Genomic DNA, 20,870 nt, shown 5'->3' with positions numbered 1-20,870 from the left:
TGTCCATTAAAAAAACAACAAAACAGGAAGGTGTGTATAAAGTACTACGTCGTGTTTTAAAAAAGAAACACTTGGACATTACAGCACACCCCATTACCCCTCTGCGCAGACACACACCCTCAGAACAGGGCACAGTTGTCCACTCACATCACAGAGCAGTTGCGGCGGAAAAAAGGTATGCGGTGCGATTGGAACGGTATGATTATTACCTCTTTACACAAGCGATTGTGTGTTTATAGTGCGCTGATGATCAGTCATGTGTTTGAGAGAGCATTTCACGCCTTAAATGCAGCGTTTGTTCAAGTGACAAATTGCTGCAACAAAAAAGGAGGAGGAGGAGGTGGTAGAAAGAAAGCAAGAACGGCCAGGAAATACACCGACCGTGGCTAATCTCATCTAAACGTTAGCCAAACAAATCCAACCTCATCATCAACGCCGTCGTCGTTGTCCTGAAACGATTTGCACTTTTGCAAGTGTTTTCATGATGATGACACATACGTAGCAGAGCATTCACTGAGAAAGAGAGGCAGATAGGGAGACAGAGAGTACTTGTCCATCGCAGCTGATACCAGTGCCGTCGAACAGCACGCCAAGTGTGCGACGCGAGTGAGGACGGTTGCGCGATAGCAGAGTTATGGTGGTGGAGTGTGCGCGCATCAGACAGACCCGCACCGCGGTACTAACTAGGCAGGACCGGCGACCGTTGCGAGCACAGTCTACGATCGGACAGGGACCCAAACGGAGGTAGGCCATCGCAGAGTGGACAACTCCTTTCCAGCTCGAAGTGCTACCCCCGCCACCGCGATACTAGAAGCTACAAATAGTGCCTGTGTATAAAAACTTCCATTCCAGCAGTACTAAAAGTTAGTAAAGTCTGAAGTGTCTAAGTACACCAGAGTAAAGTGAGTCACGAAACAAACAAAAAATACTTAAAAGATAGCTGTGTTGAGTGTAGTAGTACCCGAATTGCCTTGGCTGTACGTGTTTAGTGAGCAGTTTCGACCAGTGAATGCAGCAAACCCTTCTGAAGGTAGGTTTCAAGCCCCCAAAAAGCCCTTCAGTAACTAGTTTTGGAGTGAAGCGGGCAAAACACAACCCGAGCAAAACAAAACCTGTTCACTTCTGGGGGGGTTTGGGAAGTGCATCGAGTTGCGGTGTGGTGTATGTGTCCGTGTCCGTGTGTGTGGTTGATCTTGAAATGCAAGCGCTAAGGCAACCCACTACTACTAACCGATCGGTGCTGGGCTGCTTGGGTGGGATGATCACTGCACCGATCGAGCGACGTATTTTCTCCGCAATGTCACCTTCGTCAGACAACGGAACGCGGTGGCAAGCGGGGGGTGTATACACACTACTGGTGACTATTTAAATAAACTTGTCCGGGATTGATCGAAAAAGAGAGGGCGAGGAGGTGATCTGGGGAATGTGTGGACATGCATTCATTCCAACAAATTGGCCCTCAGCCCAGCCGTCCCAGCCCAACCGCTCGGAGGGGGGAAAAGATATATTTTTGGCCTGTTGGAAGCATTCCATTCCAAACGTTGAAATCCCACATCCTTCTGAGCAGACACGAGCATCCGGTTCAATTTCGAAGACGCTCAATTAACGGAGATCGGAATGAAAATTACTTGAGGCGGCATTGGTAAATGAATGAACCACAAAATCACACCCTTTTGAAATTCACGATATCGTTCGTGTGTGTGTGTTATTGTTTTTTATCGTACTTTATCAACCCTGGGACTTGTGTTGTACCTTCACCGATAAGTGTCCGGGCGAGACGTACCAGAAGACGTGGAGTAAGCCTCAAATTGCAGGTGAGACGGGCATGCTGGCCCATTCTCCCATTACTCGTAACTTTAGCCCGGATTACTGTAGTGATGATCTCGTGATCCCATGCGCCCAACTCATGTACAGTGATGGCACCCTAAAGTCGGACATCTTAGATTTTCAAATATATTCAGAATTTGAGGCATTCGGAATAGTTCCTTGTAACACTTACACACTTATGCACATACTCAGCCACCTTCGCAAACTCGATCGAACTCGGGAACGATCGTAGCAATTGTCAAAATGGCATTAAATAGTGGTTTACTTGGATGTGTTATGAACATTTGTGCCATATTGTACGTATAACTGAGCAGGATACTCATGAAATAAATTAAAGCAACCGTTGTATCTGGCCAACGGCAACTATCGTTCCTCTTCGATCGAGTTTGGGAAAGTGGCTGACTGTCTTCACACATCCCTGAGGACTGTCTTCAACTATACTTCTGCCAAAAATCATGATTTCAATATCTTAAAGGTCCGACAGTCATCAAGCTAACTAATAATTGAGAATGTGATGCTGAAATTGGATAAATCTAGTCAATTCGTCAAACTGTATTGGTAGTTCTAGTGCGAATAAAGTAACCTAAGTTAATAACGCCAATGCCACAAATTCCACTAGTTTATGAATGCTTTTTTTGTACCAAAATACCAAAGTAGTATCCCCATCGATATGTCAAGACACACAATTTAAGAAAATATCCAAAAAACAGCAAAATTAGCACTCATTTGGTATAATGTAAGGAACAAAAATTAGGCGTCCGAGTTAAGCCGTTAATCACTGTATGAGATTAAGGATTACCCAAACGTTACTACCACAGCGACCTTGTGTGATCCATATCTTTCACGTGATCCACCCGTATCCACTAATTTACAGCACGCACTCAGAACCCGGTCCGTACCAGACAGACAGACAGACACACTCCCATCCCCGGGGTTTGTCTTCCGAGATTTACGTTATTTTTCTGATTTATAACGTCAGCCTGTTTGTTTGTGCTTTGCTTGGCATGGTTGAATGCTTTAATTTGATGTGGACGGGGCCTTACTTTTTCTTGCCTCTTCCGCTCCATTGTGGTGGGCGCTCTGTTTACGTTTCTGATCACAGGGACATCACACAGCTGGGCCTCAAGCTCGGGGGACGATGACACGGGAGAACTCATCCGCGACAAAACAAAGCAAAAGTATGAACAAAAAGAAGTACAATAAGACCCCAGACATCACTCCCGAAATAGTAGATAAGTACTATTTCATAATGTTAACTAATGGCGTAAAAGGAAGCCACGGCAGAACCCGTAGTCGGCATTCTCCTGATAACAGCACCGGGCCCTGCCATTAGTGTACCTTTTTCCGTCCAGATCCTCTGTGTTCCGTGAGATGTTCCGTGTTCCTTATCCCGGTCGCGCCCAGCGCCGCCTTTTACGGCCTTGGCATTCACGCATCGCATCCCGCTAATCAATCGCACTGGAACGCGTCTTTGCCTTTTTTTTTTTTGGGTTGGTTGGTCTGATGCGCATGCCAGTTCCAGAAACACGGTTTGTTTACGGTACAACACGCTTGCGCGTGGCAAAAAAGTCCTTCTCGAAAGTTCGACCTACGAAAGCGGCAAGGTTCTGGAAAGTTCTCCCCGTTGGGTTCCGGGAGAGTTCTAAGTCCGCGTCCTGGCGGCATAGGTGGAACGGATTAGAGAGAGTGAGAGAGAGAGAGAGAAAGAACTACGACGCGCATGCATTCCGCGATCCCTCGAGGATGGGGCATTAGAACCGGCGAGAACAATGCTGGTGGAGATTACGGCTGGCCGGTGATGTCTTTAACCTTTTGCAGCCAGAGAAGCAGGCACAGGATGCCTGATGGATTTTGCGTATGGAAACGGTGTGCGATGATTAAGCTATCAGGAAATACGACGTCATTTTTGACGCAATCTACCTTCTGGAAGGAATTCCTTTCGGAACTGTTTCGAGACAGTGTACAGTGCCGTTAGGACATGGAGAGCACTGGTATGAATCGTGTTCGGGAGCGATCGTACTTCCAAATCATAGAAGATCATCTGTTTCCACGAAATTGCTGCGTGAGCGCAAGATCACGCTTGTTGATCTTTCATGTAAGCGCTCTCGTTGCTTGTTTTAGCCCACCAGCCTTCTGGATGGGACTCCAGCCAACATTTTCGAAACAATCTAGTCGTAAGGAGATGAAGAGCATCGATCAGAGCCATTTTGTGTAAGAAATCTTCCTTCCAGAAACAAAATAACATCCTCTGTTTCCATGAAATTGCTGCGTGAGCGCAAGATCACGCTTGTTGATCTTTCATGTAAGTGCTCTCGTTGCTTATTGTAGCCCACCAGCCTTCTGGATGGGACTCCAGCCAACATTTTCGAAACAATCTAGTCGTAAGGAGATGAAGAGCACCGGTCAGAGCCATTTTTTGTAAGAGATCTTCCTTCCGACCAAAATAACATATTCTGTTTCCATGCAACTCCTACGTGAGTGCAAGATCACCTCGTTGATCTTTTGTGTTGTGAACGCTCTTTTGTTCCCTTTTTTTTAGCCAGCCAATTAGTTAGGTCCATAAATTAATACACTGATAGAGGCAGCTGCTGATAGAGAGCAGGTTTCGGATCAGTTGGAAGAAATTTAGCTCAGCCAGCAAAGGCCGGCTGCAAACTGTCTGTAGAATTACCCGCTGAATCCTATCTGATGTACTACATACCCGGTGGTGCGCTACGGCCAACCTATCAGGTCATTATCACCACACGCGAAGACGCGGCCCCTGAGCTCAGCTGATTTCAAGCTGGTGTTGTAACAGGATCATCGGCCACGTTTTTGCCCTTTTGGGGGATTGTGGAGTCAGCCGCAAGCAGCATTTTGATGATTAGATGATGAAACACGATTGCATGTCTTACTGTAAATATAAACAAATATAAGATGAGGGGGCAACAGTTAACCAAAAAAAATTGAATAGTCCTCGAGACGAAGAGGGCACGAAGATCAATGTTTCAAAACGATGAAGAAACCATGAGGGAAGTGAGATTAAAAAGCTTTGCTTGGGGAATGTGGAATGCTTCTACGGTTCACATCACACACATACACACACAATCAGTGGAACGAATAATTGCATTTTAATCTACCTGGTAAGATAAGTGCTATCGATGTACCAAAGTCCAGAGAATCGAATGTCCGGAATTCCGCCGTCCACGTCATTTTGAAGTCTACGATGATCTGCGTTGAGTTCCGATTGGGAGTTTGGGAGAATTTATGGCTGGAATTTCTAGTTTTTTAAGCTCTTTGTATGAATACGTTTAAGCGAGCAGTCTCTTGAAATCCATCTTAATGCCAAAGTGCATCCTATTCCTATTTGAAGAAACAACTCCAACGCCAACCAATGTCCAACAGCAGTCCACCACATGCGATCGTGCGCACATGCAAATGTTATTCCCTCTGCGACTTCTCACGCTCTCCCGCTACGCTCCAGGATGCATTGCATCTCCATGTGCCCTGGTTAACTGCAATCGCAGCAGCGTCATATGCACTAAACGGCACTCACCATCATGCGCGACCGCATGATGGGCACCTCATTAATGCCGATTGGCGTTGATTACCGTTCATCAACTGCGCACGGTAACAATCCATTATCGCCCCGCGGTGTTTTTTGTGATTGCCGCTATGCCTCCACCGAAAGGGGTGGAGGCAGCAGGCACTTGTGCCATGTTTACATAGCTCCTTCTCCCTCACCTCACACCTTCACCCCACTGGGAACTTCAGATTGCCTTCGGGGACCACACCTCTCGAGCGCAGGCTGTGCGCTGGCTGTCCCCGGACCCCGTTATCAGGACAGAGAATCGCGAGATTCCTACAACACCATCACCATCATCATCATCATCGCCAATCGCACCATACATTATCATTGGTTTGTTGATCGATTATTTTTATTGTGTTATGTTATTGGTCACAACAGGGACAAGCCCCGCCGGGGGGGTTGTGCTGTCCCATGCAAATCTCCCATTTGTTGTTTGTGCCTCATTCAGCATCGATCACCCACGGTTGATAACGCGATAAGGGAAGTCTTGGCCCCAGCTTCCCTATTCCCATCAGGGAGGGTGGGATGAGGGACTTCGTTTAGATGACAGAAAACTCACACGGTCACAAACGTGGTGACGAAGCCAGTGCGTGAGCTGATGTAATCTTTCCCCCACATTATTCTTTGTTTTCAATGTGTTTTTTTGTTTTTTTGCACAGTGACCCACAGAGCGAGATAATGGGCAACGGAACGAAAATCACCCAGCAACGGCAGCCGGAAGAGGATCGGGCCGATCTAGCATCCACTGTGGAGGAGGAGGAACGCGAGCAGCTGACCGCCCCCTCCAATCTGCACTACATTCAGCCGAGCTTCATTTCGCTCATAAGCGAAAAGCAATGGAAACCGGACGTGGAAAGGGCGCAGGACGTGCCGGTGTATGGAAGGACCACGATGGCCACGACGATACTGACGCAGGAAGCGCACACGAACGGGGCCCGCATGCAGCTGATCATGAGCATACTGGCGAACCTGACCGTACTGTCGTCCGGTATGGGGCTGGGATATTCGGCCATTACGCTGCACGCGCTTACCAGCGAGGACAATCCGATGCGTATGAACTCCAGCCAGGCATCATGGTTCGGTAAGCATGGTTTTTTTGTTTTTTTGTTTTGGGCGTCTTGATTGAAACAAATCAATTGCGTGGAGAAGAGCAAACGAATCAATTTTTGGCAATCGTTGAAGGACTTATTCATCAATCGCATTGTCAATTAAGCATTCTTGTCAAAATGTCCAAAAATATCACAAGACCAAGTGAGCAGGATAGGCGTGTTTCGAGTTGTGGCATGATGGTTAATTCGATGACTTAGAAAGGGTTCCATCTCTACGAGTGAGGGCATGAAACTCATATTTGCATCTCCTATTATAATTATAAAACTCTTCAAGAAGTTTATTTTAAATGAATGTAGAATCTTATGATACACGGTTTGAATTTTCGCCGTTCCTCCGGAATAAAAGAAAACTGTTTAAAACTGTTTGAATTGTTCATTTGCAAATTGATCATTCGGTCATAGATCAGATAGGTCTAGATCAGGGGTCTCCAAACTTTTCAGTTCGCGGGCCGCATTGCTTCACATATAATGGTGTTGAGGGCCATTTTTTCGTTGCCTGTAGGTAATACGAACGTTCAAATTTTATCTTTATAAGAAAATACTAGCATAATATACAAAACTCCTATTGCTTTCTATTATTTAAGCTTGGTCTACGTCGCTAAAAAGCAACAATTACATTTTCTTTAGAAATAGTCACAAAAATTTTCTACTTATTTCAACCTTCACAAAGTTGCCACGGGCCGCATAATAGGCTCTCGAGGGCCGCATGCGGCCCGCGGGCCGTAGTTTGGAGACCCCTGGTCTAGATCATACCTTTGGTTTGGTATCTAATGATCTATAATTTAATGTGTATATCATCATTAAACAATATTTCACGATCTCTTTCACGATATTTGATATTTATGCTCATATGGCCTTTGATCGAAGGTCGAATCGACCTCGAGAAGAAGAAGAAGAAGAAGAAGAAGAGGAAGAAGAGGAAGAAGAAGAAGGAGAAGAAGAAGAAGAAGGAGAAGAAGAAGAAGAAGAAGAAGAAGAGGAAGAAGAAGAAGAAGAGGAAGAGGAAAAAGATATGTATGATGTAATTGAAAATTTGGAATTTTGATAATATTTGTAAAAAAACAGCTTCAAATTAGATATATAATTACAAATACATCAAATGACAGGCGATAGGAAGTTACAACGGATAAACATATTTTTCAATCAAATTAAACTCAATCATTTTTTAAAAATAATATTCCAGTATTTGTCTAATGTGTTTTTCTCGAAATTATCAGGGAATTAGAAATACATATGATTGAAAGAGAATAATTTGATAGGAAAACAGCCATTTTAATGCAAGAAAAATAACGGAAACACCGCAAAGTTCATTTTTCGCAACCTCTTATCGTTAACAAAACAGATAACGTATGTTCTTATTAATTGGAGCCAACAAATCTAGAGAAATCAGCAATGTGCCGAACAAATAAATAAAAAAGACAACTTTAAAGTAGAGTAAAACATGAAACAATAAGGACAATTTAAATCAAATAATTTAGATAAGGATAAAATTATTCAACGTGTTTGCAAAATATAGGAATAAATAGAAGATTAGATTGAAATAGTACAATAGAGCCTATATAAGGTTTAGATGTATAGATGTTATTACGGAAATTAAAATCTAGGATATATACATAAGCAAAATTGAAAAGAGTTCTTGTACACCAAAAAAGTAAAAATCCTAATTTTCCTAGTAATTTACATAGTAATTTCCAAGCTGATAATAGTTAAATACAATCAAAAGTTATTTACAAATAAAAGCGTACAATTTACCCCGGTCGGGTCAATGGACAATGGAGACGTAGCACACCACAAAAAAGAGAACGAATGCAACGTCTGCCGTCGTTAGATAAGATCGTACGCAGCCACTGCAAACAGTTTACACCCAACAAGCTATAACAAACAAACAACTATCTTTGCTTTACTCTCTCATTACAGCATCCATCAGCTCGTTCGCGTGCCCCCTGGGCGGGCTCGTTTCCGGCTACCTGCTGGATCGCATCGGGCGCAAGAAGACGCTCATGCTTATCAACGTACTCTCGATCGTGTCCTGGGCGCTGATCGCCGTCTGCAGCACGACCAACTTTGATCTGATGTACACCCAGATCCTGATCGCGCGTGTCATCATCGGTAAGTGGCGTGTAATTTCCCCCAGCCGACTTAAGTTCATTTTGTGACTAATCTGACTCTCCTTCTTTCACTTCCAAACAGGCATTGTCATCGGTTTGGTAAGCGCACCGGCCTCGATCTACTCGGCTGAAATCGCGACGCCGAAGATGCGCGGACGACTAACCGTGCTAACGTCGCTCAGCATTGCCGTCGGCATCCTGCTCATCTACTCGATGGGCTACGCCGTACCGGACGATTTCCGGCTGGTGGCTGGGCTGGCGGCCGGCATCTGCGTACTGTCGCTCGCCCTGCTGCTCTTCATGCCCGAATCGCCCGCCTGGCTAATGTCGAAGGATCGCGAGGAGGAAGCGGAACGATCGCTCAAGAAGATCCGCGGCTACGGTGCGTACAGCCAGCGCATCCCCGAGGTGGAGAAGGAGCTGATGCGCATGCGCGACAACGTGCTCGCTCAGCGCCGTGCCGGGCAGGAAAGCTTCCTGCGCCTGCTGAAGCAACCGCAGGTGTATAAGCCGCTCGGTATCATTATCGGCTTTTTCGGCTTCCAGCAGTTTTCCGGCATCTTTGTGATCGTGGTGTACGCGGCAAAGGTGTCCTCGGAGGCGAGCGTCTCGATGGATCCGTTCCTCTGCACGGTGCTGATCGGGATAACGCGCGTCGTCGCGACCATGCTGGTGGCGTACATCCTGGACACGCTCGGCCGCAAACCACCGTCCATCTTTTCCGGCGTCGGCATGCTGGTGTGCATGTTTGGGCTGGCACTGTGCAGCTACTTCCCACCGATCCAGTCGCTCAACTGGATTCCGACCGTGCTGATCCTGACGTACATCTTTACCAGCACACTCGGCTTTCTGACCATGCCGTTCTCGATGCTGGCGGAGCTGTTCCCGCAAGCGGTACGTGGGCCTGCCTCCGGTGTGACCGTGTTCTTCACCTACCTGATGTCGTTCTGCACCATCAAGCTGTACCCGACGATGGTGGAGCTGCTCGGCAGTGCGAACGTGTTCCTCATCTACGGTGCCGTCTCGCTGCTCGGCGTCCTGTACGTCATCTACATCGTGCCCGAGACGAAGGGCAAATCGTTGCAGGAGATTGAGGATTACTTCCGCGGCATGTCGCACGGTTCCACGCCCTCGCAGGAGGTGGAGGAGGACGAGGTGAGCAATCTGTCGTCGGAGAGCGTGTGAACGCTCGGGTGGCACGCGCGCCTTGCGAACGAGAACGCGTGCGAACGCGCTTTTGTTGACGCCAATTTAGAGGCCGGCTTACTGGCACGCCGCCACAGAATGATGGCGGCGGCTTACGCAGATGCGTCCCCTTGCTGCTCAGGAGTTTCGCTTACCATTATTGGGTTCAATTGATGTCAATCAGTTGGAAGTACGCAACCGTGGTGACCATCCTTTGGCTGGTGGCGTTTGGAGTCAAGCGCCACACGCATAGACACTACCATACACACATACACCCTAATTTGGAAGGAATGCGCTGATTAGGTTTAATTGGAATGCGTCGTTGTGGTTAATCTTGCGCCAGGAGAAACGCACACACTCAGCAAAATAGCATAGCAGAAAGAGGCCGGGCGGTTCACTCGTTTGGCGGTTGGATTTCGAATTGAAACCGGCACTTCTGGGAAATAGTAAGAGAAGTAGATCGTTAATATTAATTTAGCCCGCGCTCTGTGATCAACGATAGATCTGTGATCCGTCAAGGAAAACTTAAATGTCCACCTCTACCCCCTTAACCCTAGAAATAGTACTATGTGTGGTCAATAGTATCTCAACGCATACGTTTTTGATAGTTTAATATAGCATTAATAGTGTCCGATAAAGGAAATAGAAACACACAAACACACAAACTTCCATATCTTGTCGACGGAATAGGACTGTTTAGTTCCCATCAACTCCTTTACCAGCATCACCGACCGAGTGTGTATGATTGAGATATAGAGAGCAAATAAAGAATGAGAAGATTAAAAAAACCCTGTAACTCGTTTAATCGTTTAATTAGTACAATAAATTACCCAACCCAACCCAACCCGCAGGCAGCGGGCGTAGCTCGGGGAGCTACTGAATTTATGCTCGCTAATTGTACCGAACCATACACGATAAGGCATTATTATCGTCGCTGACAAAGTGACGAGTGGTTTAATCACTGTGCCCTCCCCGATATGACCGTAATTATTGTAATTAGCCATATGCCATTTAATCTCCCGTCCCACCCATCCCTCTGTGATTGAGCCGCCTCCGATGAAGTATGAATGAAGTATAGTCTGGCTCACATTGGCAGTGTGCTACCGGCATCAACTTCAAACATTTTACACCGCAAAATATGCGTATTACGACATGACACAGGGCAAAAAAGCTTCCGTGTGTGTGACTGTGTGGCTCCGTGCTCCTGCTTCTCCGCTCCATAAATCCATCAAGTTCAAGGATGGTCAACATTAGCGGATCCCCGGGCGCAACTATGCTGCCCTGAGCGAACGCGCGTAGCACGTGCTTTGGGCGCCCGTTTGAATGTTTGTTTTGCCGCCAACCCTCGCCCGGGTGTCAAACACACGCACGCAATTCTGCCGTGCCGTCACTAACATTCATTCATCCGGGCACGGATGGTGATGATAGAGGGAACAGAGAGAAGAAGAAAAAAAACCGCATACACACACTCACAGTTTTGTGCGCCCCGTTGCTGGTGATGGTGAGAACCGGGGCTCGATCGTGTGTGTGTCCCCGCCGGCGCACGAAGCCACACACGGCCAGCTGCGGCCATTCGTGTGTGCGTTAGTGATGGGTAAATCCAACAAAAAATAGGAATAGCGTCCGAAAGACTGCGGCAAAATCGGGAGCGGTTCCGGAAGGTAGGTGCAACACATCAATCAAAGTCTATATAAAAGTCTATATAATACAGAGGTCCAGTCATCCAGAACATTTGATCAAAAAGCGTGGGACAGTTTTGACAGTTAGATGAAAAAGCTTCAATAGTTTCATCGTAGCATGCATTGAGGTTTTAGCTGTGGTCCGAATGCATTTCCAGTAAATTTTACAACGTTTGTTCATAATTTTGTACTTAAAAAAGTTGACGAATATAAAAAAGATAGAATTATAGTGCAATTAGCGATTTTAACAAGAACAGTGCCCAAAATTGGGTCCAGCTCATGTGCAGCTCAGGAGGACAAAAGCTAAGAGGCTAGAATCATGATTGTGGTCGTTTTTAAGTGATGAATTACGGAAAAAACTACTCCATGCCACGTACATGAGAAGGAAATGTATAGTTACACTAGGTTTTGTGCAGAAAATGCACAATTGGCCCTAAAAAGTGCTTGGTTGTGTGGAATCGTTTGTGAACACTTTTTCATCTAACTGTCAAAAACAAGCTTTGAAAATGGTGAACCAAAATCGAGCTATACATCGACCTCTGTATTTAATACACTTTGTTACGCAACACTGGTTACGCAAATTTTTAGTTCTGACAGTTCATACGTCGAATTGGTACAATTTCCTCGAACAATTGCCAAATTCTAAATAAACTGCAGTTTTGCTAAAAGTTTGAAATCGCTGAATACAGGTAGTCTCCGAGATACACAGTACCTCTTATACGCGGATTCGAAGATATGCGGTTTTCTAAATTTAACAGTTTGTTCAGGCTCAGGCACGGAAGCCCTGTCAGTTGATTCGTGTTTAACGAAACATGAAAATCATTCGTTAAGTTCGGAACTTTCAGGCACGATCGATTAGTTTATAAGTATAAGTGCATTCCGTGAAATAAATCTCTTCTAATTGTACAATACGAGAAACAACACCCGTTAAATATAAAACGCTAGAAAAAATAACACCGAAACGCGTAAGAACATTGCCCGAAATCGTAAGATTGAACATTGGTGCCGTGACCAGGATAACGACGGATTCTGGTTTTAAATAATTTTATGTATTCTCGCGATATTTGTGATTATTGCGCGTGTAACTTAGCTTTAGTCGCAACACCGTCGACCGAGCTCAACAAATTGTACAAACAATTTGAACAAATTGTACTGATTTCATACATCAATAGTCAAATACTAGTCAAAGTTATATCTAATAATGAATTAAGTGCCTAAAACCACCTCCTACTTGCAAAATTACACAAAAACTAGTGATATTTTGGCTGAAAATCACGAGATTTGACTTACGCGGAAATTCGAGTTACGAGTTACGCGAATGTCCCTGGAACGCATTATCCGCGTAACTCGGGGTTAAAGACTGTATTACAGGCGGTCCCCGAGATACACGGTTAATGGGGACCGAAAACGGCCGCAAAATACCGCGTATCTCGAATTTCCGCGTAAGTCGAATCTCGTGATTTCCAGCTAAAATATCACAAATTTTCGTGTAATTTTGCAAGTAGGGGGCGGTTTTAGTTACTTTATGAATTATTTGATATGATTCTGACTGAATATAACTGTTCTAAACCTTTTGAAATAGTTTTGAACATTCGATCAAAACGGAAATTATTTGGCAATTTGCAATTGATGTGTCAAATCAGTACAATTTGCTCAAAGAATTGTCAAATTTAGTAAACCGCGTATCTCCGAATCCGCGTATAAGAGATACCGTGTATCTCGGGGACCGCCTGTACATTGTATCACTTATACCGCTTATAGTTGAAGTGCTTCAGAAAACTTTCGACTGCTATACCCGCGGATCCGGTCGGCCCCGAACGGCTCCTCCTACGGCTCCGGCTGCCGACTAGCGGCTCTGCACGGTTCCGGATGGTTCCCAACAGCTCCGGGCGGAATCGTCGATTATATTTAGCCGGAATCGGAATCGGAGTAGCAATGCTCGGCAACGATTCCAGATAACCCATCACTATAGCGTGCGTTTCGGTGCTTCGGGAATCGAGTGCGCGACCGAGCGCGCGCACAACACACGCGGATGATAATGCCGCGTATTTAGTCTAGCCGGATGATGCGAACGAACTTTAGTGTTTGATCGCTCCCCGTGTAGGGCGCGCACGCAACCGAGATAGTGAGCCGAGCAGTTGCCAAATCGCCGAACTGACCGTCGCGTGGTTCGAAATCAACGCAGAAAGTTTTTTGCGTGCTGTGTCCCTCTCTCTCTCTCTCTCGAAGCGTAAGTGTAACCCGGTGTGCGGGCTGAAGAAGGGGTGAGATGGTTGGGGGTTCGGTGTGGTGTTAAGTACTTCTGCTCACTGTTTTGATAAACCTCCGCACAATGCGTTGCCCCAGAGAGTGTTGTACCCGATGTGCAAAATCCGCCTTCGCTTTCGGCGCAAGGCGACAAGAACGAGACGAGCTCGCGAAAACATCGAACCTGGCAACAGGAAGAAAAAAACGAAAAAAAACAAGTTTGATACAGAAACAGAGATTTAGTATGTAAAATCTAATGTAAAAAATGTTAATCGTTGTAAAAGAAAAACAGCAACCGAATCGCAAGTGCTGTTTGACCGTCCCGGTTATTAATAGCAGATGCGCATCCGCCAGTGTCACCACAAGAATGTTCGGCCGGTCGCCCGTAGTTTCGGTCAAGGGCAACTCGATCGTGTGTATTTCGTGGGTCCCTCAGTCTTGTTTCGGAAAATGTCTGTGCATTTCAGCACTTTGGCGAGTGAATTTTTTGAAGCCAGTCAGGGAAGTAACCGCGCGGGAACAAACGGGAAATATAAAAGTGAAAGTGATGCATTAGCCAAAACCAAAAAAAGGAAGTTAAAAACGTGTTAACAATTTCTCGCCCAGCCCGTTGGGTAGACGATTTCGCTTTCCGGCGTGTCTAGTAGCCGTTGGAAGGTTGTTGGACATTTCTTCGATCGCTTTCAGGGAAAAGGGGTTCTTTGCTACAAAACACATCTGCTGTCAATTAGAAAATTATTAGATTGTCCCCTAAAAACAGTGATATCCAGAGAGAGAAGAACCTCAAAAAATGAATCCAACCAAACCGAAACCTGAGACGCCATCAGTGGAAGAGTGGAACAAACGGCTTCAAGGATATCCACCGATGAAGGAATCTCTGAACCAACTAATTGTGAACTATTTCATCGGTGCGGGTTTCAAAGAGGCGGCTGATAAATTCATCCAAGAATCCAACACCACACCAACAGTAAATGAGTGTTCGATAGACTTCCGCTCCCGGATAATCGAAACCATCCGACAGGGCAACGCACTGGAAGCGATGGATTTGGTGGACAGTTTCGCACCAGGATTGGCGGAAAGTGACCGTTGGATGGTGTTCCGCCTTCAGCAACTCCAGCTGATCGAGCTGATACGGGCTGGTTCGGTCGAAGATGCGCTCCACTACGCACAAACGGTGCGATGGGAATGTCCAGGACGTACGCAGCAAGTGGCAAGTGAGATTGAGCGTACCATGACACTGCTGTTGACGTTGCCACAGACTCGTGGCACGGACCCGTCCAGTTCGTTTAGTACGTTACTGGAGCAGCAGCATCGAGATCAAGTCGCACGAACAGTCAACGAGGCACTACTGCTCTGGGATAATCGGGAATTACCCTCCGCGCGGATGGAGCATCTCTTCAAGCTGATACTATGGGCACAGGCCGAACTGGAAAGGAAGATGGTTCAGTTCAGCAAGCTGAAAAATATGGCCGAAGCTACATTTGAGGTAGAATAAAGTCAAAGAATGGACGAACAGGGCCCGCTGAGAGCTGATCCTCACAATCATCGGCGACGACCTACTAATGATAGTGAAGCACAACCCCAAACCCCAGCACGCCCTGAGCTAATGACGTAAGAGCAGCAAAATGTGGATGATGATGATGAGTGGTTTTGTTATCAACAATGTTCGAAAAAAGAAGAGCAAAAAAAGCCGGATGCCGGAGAAGAATAGAGCGGGAAAAGTTATACTTTTTGTTTGTCTGTTACACATTCGGGCTTAATTCTAGCGCTAAAGAACTTTGCCCCAACTTCATCGTTTATATAGCAAGTACTCAGCAAGAATTCAGATAAAATGAGGTGAGGGTTGGGTACACTTGACGCCTCAACAATTGTCTCATTTTGAGGCCAATCATCTCTAACCAATCGATTAAGAAAAAAAAAGAGTCGGCCCAATGAAGGTTAAATCGGCTGCCCACTTCAGGCTTTGCAGAGGACCGAAGCTAATAACGGTTGTCTCCTACTACCGCTCCCGCCGCCGCAGCTCATAAAACGTAATTGATTCGCATTCGTACACAGAGCTGGCCCTGTCTTCTTGTTGTTGTTGCGGCATTAGATTGGGTCAACAGCATGGAGTGACCTTCGGGTGGACAACTATGACGCGTTACACGGTACCGGTACGTTGGATGGTAGCCGTACATACAAGACCCCGTTCTGTATGGGACTGCTTATGCGGAGAGCTCCTCCAGTGCTCCTCAACTTCCACTAACGGCTCCAGAAAAGGGACCCGTTCCTGGGACCGTTATTAATTGGCTCATAATTTTGAAGGGTTTTCAGCACCAACGCGCACCAACCTCTGGTTGGTTCACCCACGTGACTAAACGTGTTAAACAATAATGGCGCCACAGCAGCGTTTTGCAGAAGTTGATCATAATTCATCTTAGCAGCCTGGGTAGAAGAGGGTTTTTGTTTGTCGCGTCCTCCGCTGCGTCCACTATTAAGCGCCACCTGTTTGCGTAAATCTTTCCCTTCTTTGCAATGCTTGTGCTGGGGTGTATTACGTAGCAATTACGTTTTGCGTGCGGAAAACTCTTGTTTGTTTAAATAGCTTTAAAAATCAAAACTTACCAAATAAACCGTTGATTGTTTTTAAATTTTCAAAATGCCGATATATCGTCCCAAACCGCAATAGCGTTCGATTTGAAAAAGCGGCCCCCATGCGGTTCTGGCCGCTGCAAACTCCACCAAGCGCCAAGCGGCTGTCAAAACCGTACGCCGTGTGACCTTCTTTTTCTTTTTTTTTATTGTTCAAATCCGCCAATTCGCGGTTACGTTTTGCTTTCTCTGCGCATGCTTCGCGCAACTGACGGTTCTCGGGGAGCGCGCGCAAAACGCAAAAAGAAGCGAACGAAACCTTCCGGAACATACAACAGCACCGTGCGGGGTATTATTGGTAAACATTTATGCTCGTACTTTCGCGTACGAACGCGTATAACTGCGTGTGTTTGAGTGTGTGTGTGTGAGTCGATTTCGGTGCTTTTGTTGACAGCTGATCATCCTCAGTAGGCCCTGCCGCCGGCGGCTGACTCATCAGGAGCAGAGTAAACGTGACACGAAAATTAACAAAAAAGACGTGTTAAATCTATCACAAATTAGCAGACGGGGAAAAATAGATCCACCGACCATATTTTGCGCCGACCGTGTGTGTGTGTGTGTTGCTGGAAACCAGCCAAGCCTGAACGGAGCAATAAACACATCGCCAAGCCAAGCCCTGCGCCAGCAGCCTGGGTGGTAAGTTTGCGGTTCCCGTGTACGCGGGGCTTTGCATGGGGCGGAACAATAATGTTTACGGACACGCACAAACACGGCCGACGTGTGCAAAACAAGCCCCCGTTCGACCCATTCGACAACCAGCCCCCTCCCGCAGAGCGCATTGATTGAGGTCAATTATTTTCAAAGGCAACACAGCAAGCCGCACAGGCCCACCGGTAGGAGGTTCTTGCGGGAGGCAAAGATATTCACCGCAGCAGCAATCAAAACCCTCGATACCGGTTCCAACTGGAACGTGTGCCGTCCCGAAGCGGACAGCGTGATTAACGAAAAGTCTCCCCTCCGAGGTCCAAGGTGCCCTAATCTTGCGCGAAATAGCGTAGCAGCGAAGAAGATGGACGAAGAGACGAGAATGCGCCGTATCTTGCGCTTGTTGATTGGCAAACAGCACAACGAGACAAGTGTGCTCCAGTGGCAAGCGCTTCTTCTGCTCAAATATCATTCCCGCGGGACCGGTTTCGTCAATATATTCGCGCAATTTATGGTGGCGATTTTTATCGCCTTTGATTTTGAGCAAAAGGTAACAACCCGAGGGAAATGCTTCCCTTTCGAACAGCGCCCCAAAACGGAACACACGAATTATGCTGCGTCCAGCTTTAATCGCTCTACCTCGCAGATTGGAATAATCGGTTCATTAAAAAAAACACACACACACAAACGAACCCTCAGTGTGGCAGGGCACACAGCATCACTTTTGCCTTATTCGCGTTCGGTGTTTCGTGGTGTTCGGTGGAGTTTTGTTCCGATGTGCTAAAAACAAGAGCCAGGGCCGTGTGCTTCTTAAACCGTCACAAGCAAACAACAGGTAGCAAGCCCCGGTATCGGTACTAACCATCTTGTAACCACCCTAGCAACCGCACACTACGTACGAATTCGCGTTTCAAAAATATTCTTTACCTAATCGGTCTGTTTTTCTTCTTCTTCCTCCATCCACCCAGGACATCACACACACACCACACCATGAGCGGCAAAGATACGGCCGAGGTGGAGGCCGCCCTGACCGGAAAACAACCGCAATCGCCCTCGAAAAGCCCCACGCATGCCGTCCTGACGCAGCTGACGCGCCGTGCCGCCATCGTGCAGATCGTGACGGCCGTCGTCGCCAACATTACGATCATCTCGTCCGGCATGGGCATCGGCTTCCCGTCCATCGCCATGATCGAGCTGACGAACTCGACCACCTCGGTGGTGCTGACGGAATCGGACGCCACGTGGTTCGGTAGGTGTACGCGGTAGCACGTGCTTTCTTCTGGAAGCGCTTGGAAGGCTCAACCAATTTACACTTTTTGTTGCGTTTCTATTCTTTCTGAAAAAACAGCATCCATCACGTCGATTATGTGCCCGTTCGGGGGGCTGCTTTCCGGCTACCTGCTCGACAAGGTCGGGCGCAAAAAAACGCTCTACTTTATCAACATCATATCGATCGTTTCCTGGGCCATCATGTCGTTCGCGAGCCGCACCGATAGTGCGACCCTCTTTATCCAGCTAATCGTGGCCCGTATAATTATAGGTACGTACGTATGCGTGTGTGTGTCACAACCGTCGGCAGTTTTATCTGCTTTCTTTGCCGTCCGTCGCAGTATCTATTGCCTCTTGACACCCCAAAAAAACATAATGGCCATCACTAATGATACGGTGCTTTTTGTTGTTTGCCTCTTCTTCCCCCTACCCCAATCGGACAGGCATTGCGATAGGCTTATCTAGCACTCCAGCATCGGTGTACGCGGCCGAGGTCGCCCATCCAAATCTTCGCGGGCGCCTCACGCTGCTGACCGCTTTCTGTACCGCGATCGGCATGCTTAGTATCTACACGCTCGGCTATGTGTTCAAGGTAGGTGGTGTACGACGCCAATCGAGCTTATCAGCCCGCTCGGAATTGATTGAGAACCGCACCGGGCACAATAGCAATGCAATTGTTCACTAATCCCTCTCTTGTGCATTCCTATTCCCGTGTACCGTTTGCCAGAATGATTGGCGGTTCGTCTGTATGATCTGCGGCATCTTTACCGTCGTGTCGCTGCTCACCGTCATACCGCTGCCCGAGTCCCCAAGCTGGCTGGTGAGCAAGAAGCGCATGCCGAAGGCGGAACGCTGCCTCAAGGTGGTGCGCGCCATCAAGGAGGAGAATCATCCGGAGATACGGGCCGAGCTGGAGGCGCTCGAGGACAACATTGCCCGGTTCCGGTCGGCGCAGGATGGCAAAAAGTCGAAGCTCGATCAGCTGAAGAAGCCGGAAGTGTACAAACCGCTCGCCATCATGTGCACGTTCTTCTTTTTCCAGCAGTTTACCGGCATCTTCGTCATTATCGTGTACGCGGCCAGCTTTTCGATCGAGGCGGGCGTTGCGATCGATCCGTTCCTGAGTGCGGTGTTTGTGGGGCTGACGCGTGTCGTCACCACCGTGCTGATGTCGTTCATTTCGGACAAGTTCGGTCGCCGACCGCCGGCCCTGTTCTCTGGGTTTGGTATGGCGAGCTGCATGTTCGGGCTGGCGGTGTGTGCCATCCATCCGGTAAAGGGAACGTCGCTTAGCTGGATCCCGACCGTGCTGCTGGTGGCGTTCATCTTCACTGCGACGCTTGGCTTCCTTACGCTACCCTTCTCGATGAATGCGGAAGTGTATCCGACCAAGATTCGTGGCTTTGCGTCCGGGCTGACGATCTTCTTCGGCTACACCATGTCGTTCATCATCCTCAAGATCTACCCCTCGATGGTGGAAACGATCGGTAACTCGAACGTGTTTATCCTGTTCGGCTGCCTGTCCATGCTCGGCATTGCGTTCGTGTACTTCTTCCTGCCGGAAACGAAGGGCCGCACGCTGGAAGACATTGAAAGCCATTTCCGGGGCAAAAAGCAGTCGTCACCGGACAGCAAGCAGGAGGTGGAGATGAAAACGATGCTGAAAGCGAACGAAGCTGCCTAAGCGAACGTTTTGCATTGAAATGGGGAAGGTGCGGAACTGGCAACTGCCGAACATCGCCCCACCGAACCAAACACTTCTTCTAAAAAGCAAAACACACACAAAATGAACAACTCAATGGAACCATGAACTGTGATAAGGCACCGGTACATTAAAGATTATGTGCGATTTGTTTCCTTTTTTCGCTTTTAATTGTTGAACAAAAAAAAAGGCGACACGCATTTCACTTATGAAGCTCCACCACCACCTGCCGGTGTAGCTGCTGCCGGTCGAATTAAAACGGGGCACGTTAGTTGGGGGAAGGGAGGGGCGTGATAAAGAGGTATATCAACGAGACCACACCACACCACACTGCCTGCGAAACCCTCTGCGGTAGCCCAAACCATTCTAAAGACGACAACGGGAGGTTTACTTACTATATCTACAACAAAACAAAACAAAACCGAGTGGGAAACAAAATATATGCAATCCATCCCAGTTTACAAAGATAAAGAGAATTCGAATCTATCACAAAACTGTTTGTTTGGGTTTTTTTTTTGTGTAATCTAATCCATCTTTTAAAAGGTAATTGAATATTGATAAATTTTCATGCTTATCTAAATCCATCGCCCGCCTGTGTTAGCAGGGTAAGTAAAGGTTTTTAGTTATTTTTTCCCCATCGGGTTGTTACTATTATCACCAAGTCACTTTCGAAAGTGCACATAATTATTCACCGCCTCCAAGATGTTTTTCAACAGCTGTCAAATGATGTATTTGCATCAAAATAGAATTTAAATTCTTAAACATGATTTTCAACACATCCCCAAAGAACTGTGTCAAACTCAATCCAGCTTAAGACGTGTTGAAAATCATGCTGAAGAAATTAAAAATTATGATGATGGAAATAAAAACATCAGATTGATGTGGATTAGCATTTTGCAC

General features: G+C 46.9%; 1 protein-coding gene across 1 annotated transcript; it reads left to right on the top strand.

Moving 5' to 3' along the window:
* The first annotated feature begins 562 nt into the window (after positions 1 to 562).
* On the top strand, positions 563 to 20,464 carry LOC120960218 (uncharacterized). The gene is made up of 10 exons (XM_049610768.1): positions 563 to 1,030; positions 6,055 to 6,476; positions 8,422 to 8,613; positions 8,695 to 9,791; positions 14,745 to 15,209; positions 16,749 to 16,990; positions 17,968 to 18,248; positions 18,348 to 18,539; positions 18,712 to 18,860; positions 18,996 to 20,464. Exons 2-10 carry the CDS (start codon positions 6,074 to 6,076, stop codon positions 19,950 to 19,952), a joined length of 3,978 nt encoding a protein of 1,325 aa, XP_049466725.1. The 5' UTR covers positions 563 to 1,030; positions 6,055 to 6,073; the 3' UTR covers positions 19,953 to 20,464.
* Positions 20,465 to 20,870: the final 406 nt, after the last annotated feature.

The sequence above is a fragment of the Anopheles coluzzii genome, chromosome 3, assembly GCF_943734685.1.
Source record: "Anopheles coluzzii chromosome 3, AcolN3, whole genome shotgun sequence".
NCBI lineage: Eukaryota > Metazoa > Arthropoda > Insecta > Diptera > Culicidae > Anopheles > Anopheles coluzzii.
This window is presented reverse-complemented; position numbering and strand designations above follow the sequence as displayed.

What these genes read in the sequence shown, in the direction of transcription:
- LOC120960218 (XM_049610768.1), top strand. Translation starts at nt 6,074, where the DNA reads ATGGGCAACGGAACGAAAATCACCCAGCAACGGCAGCCGGAAGAGGAT. An exon ending in CAGCCAGGCATCATGGTTCG is followed by an intron (nt 6,477 to 8,421) that starts GTAAGCATGGTT and finishes CTCTCATTACAG; the next exon opens with CATCCATCAGCTCGTTCGCG. An exon ending in GCAATCTGTCGTCGGAGAGC is followed by an intron (nt 9,792 to 14,744) that starts GTGTGAACGCTC and finishes ACCATCCGACAG; the next exon opens with GGCAACGCACTGGAAGCGAT.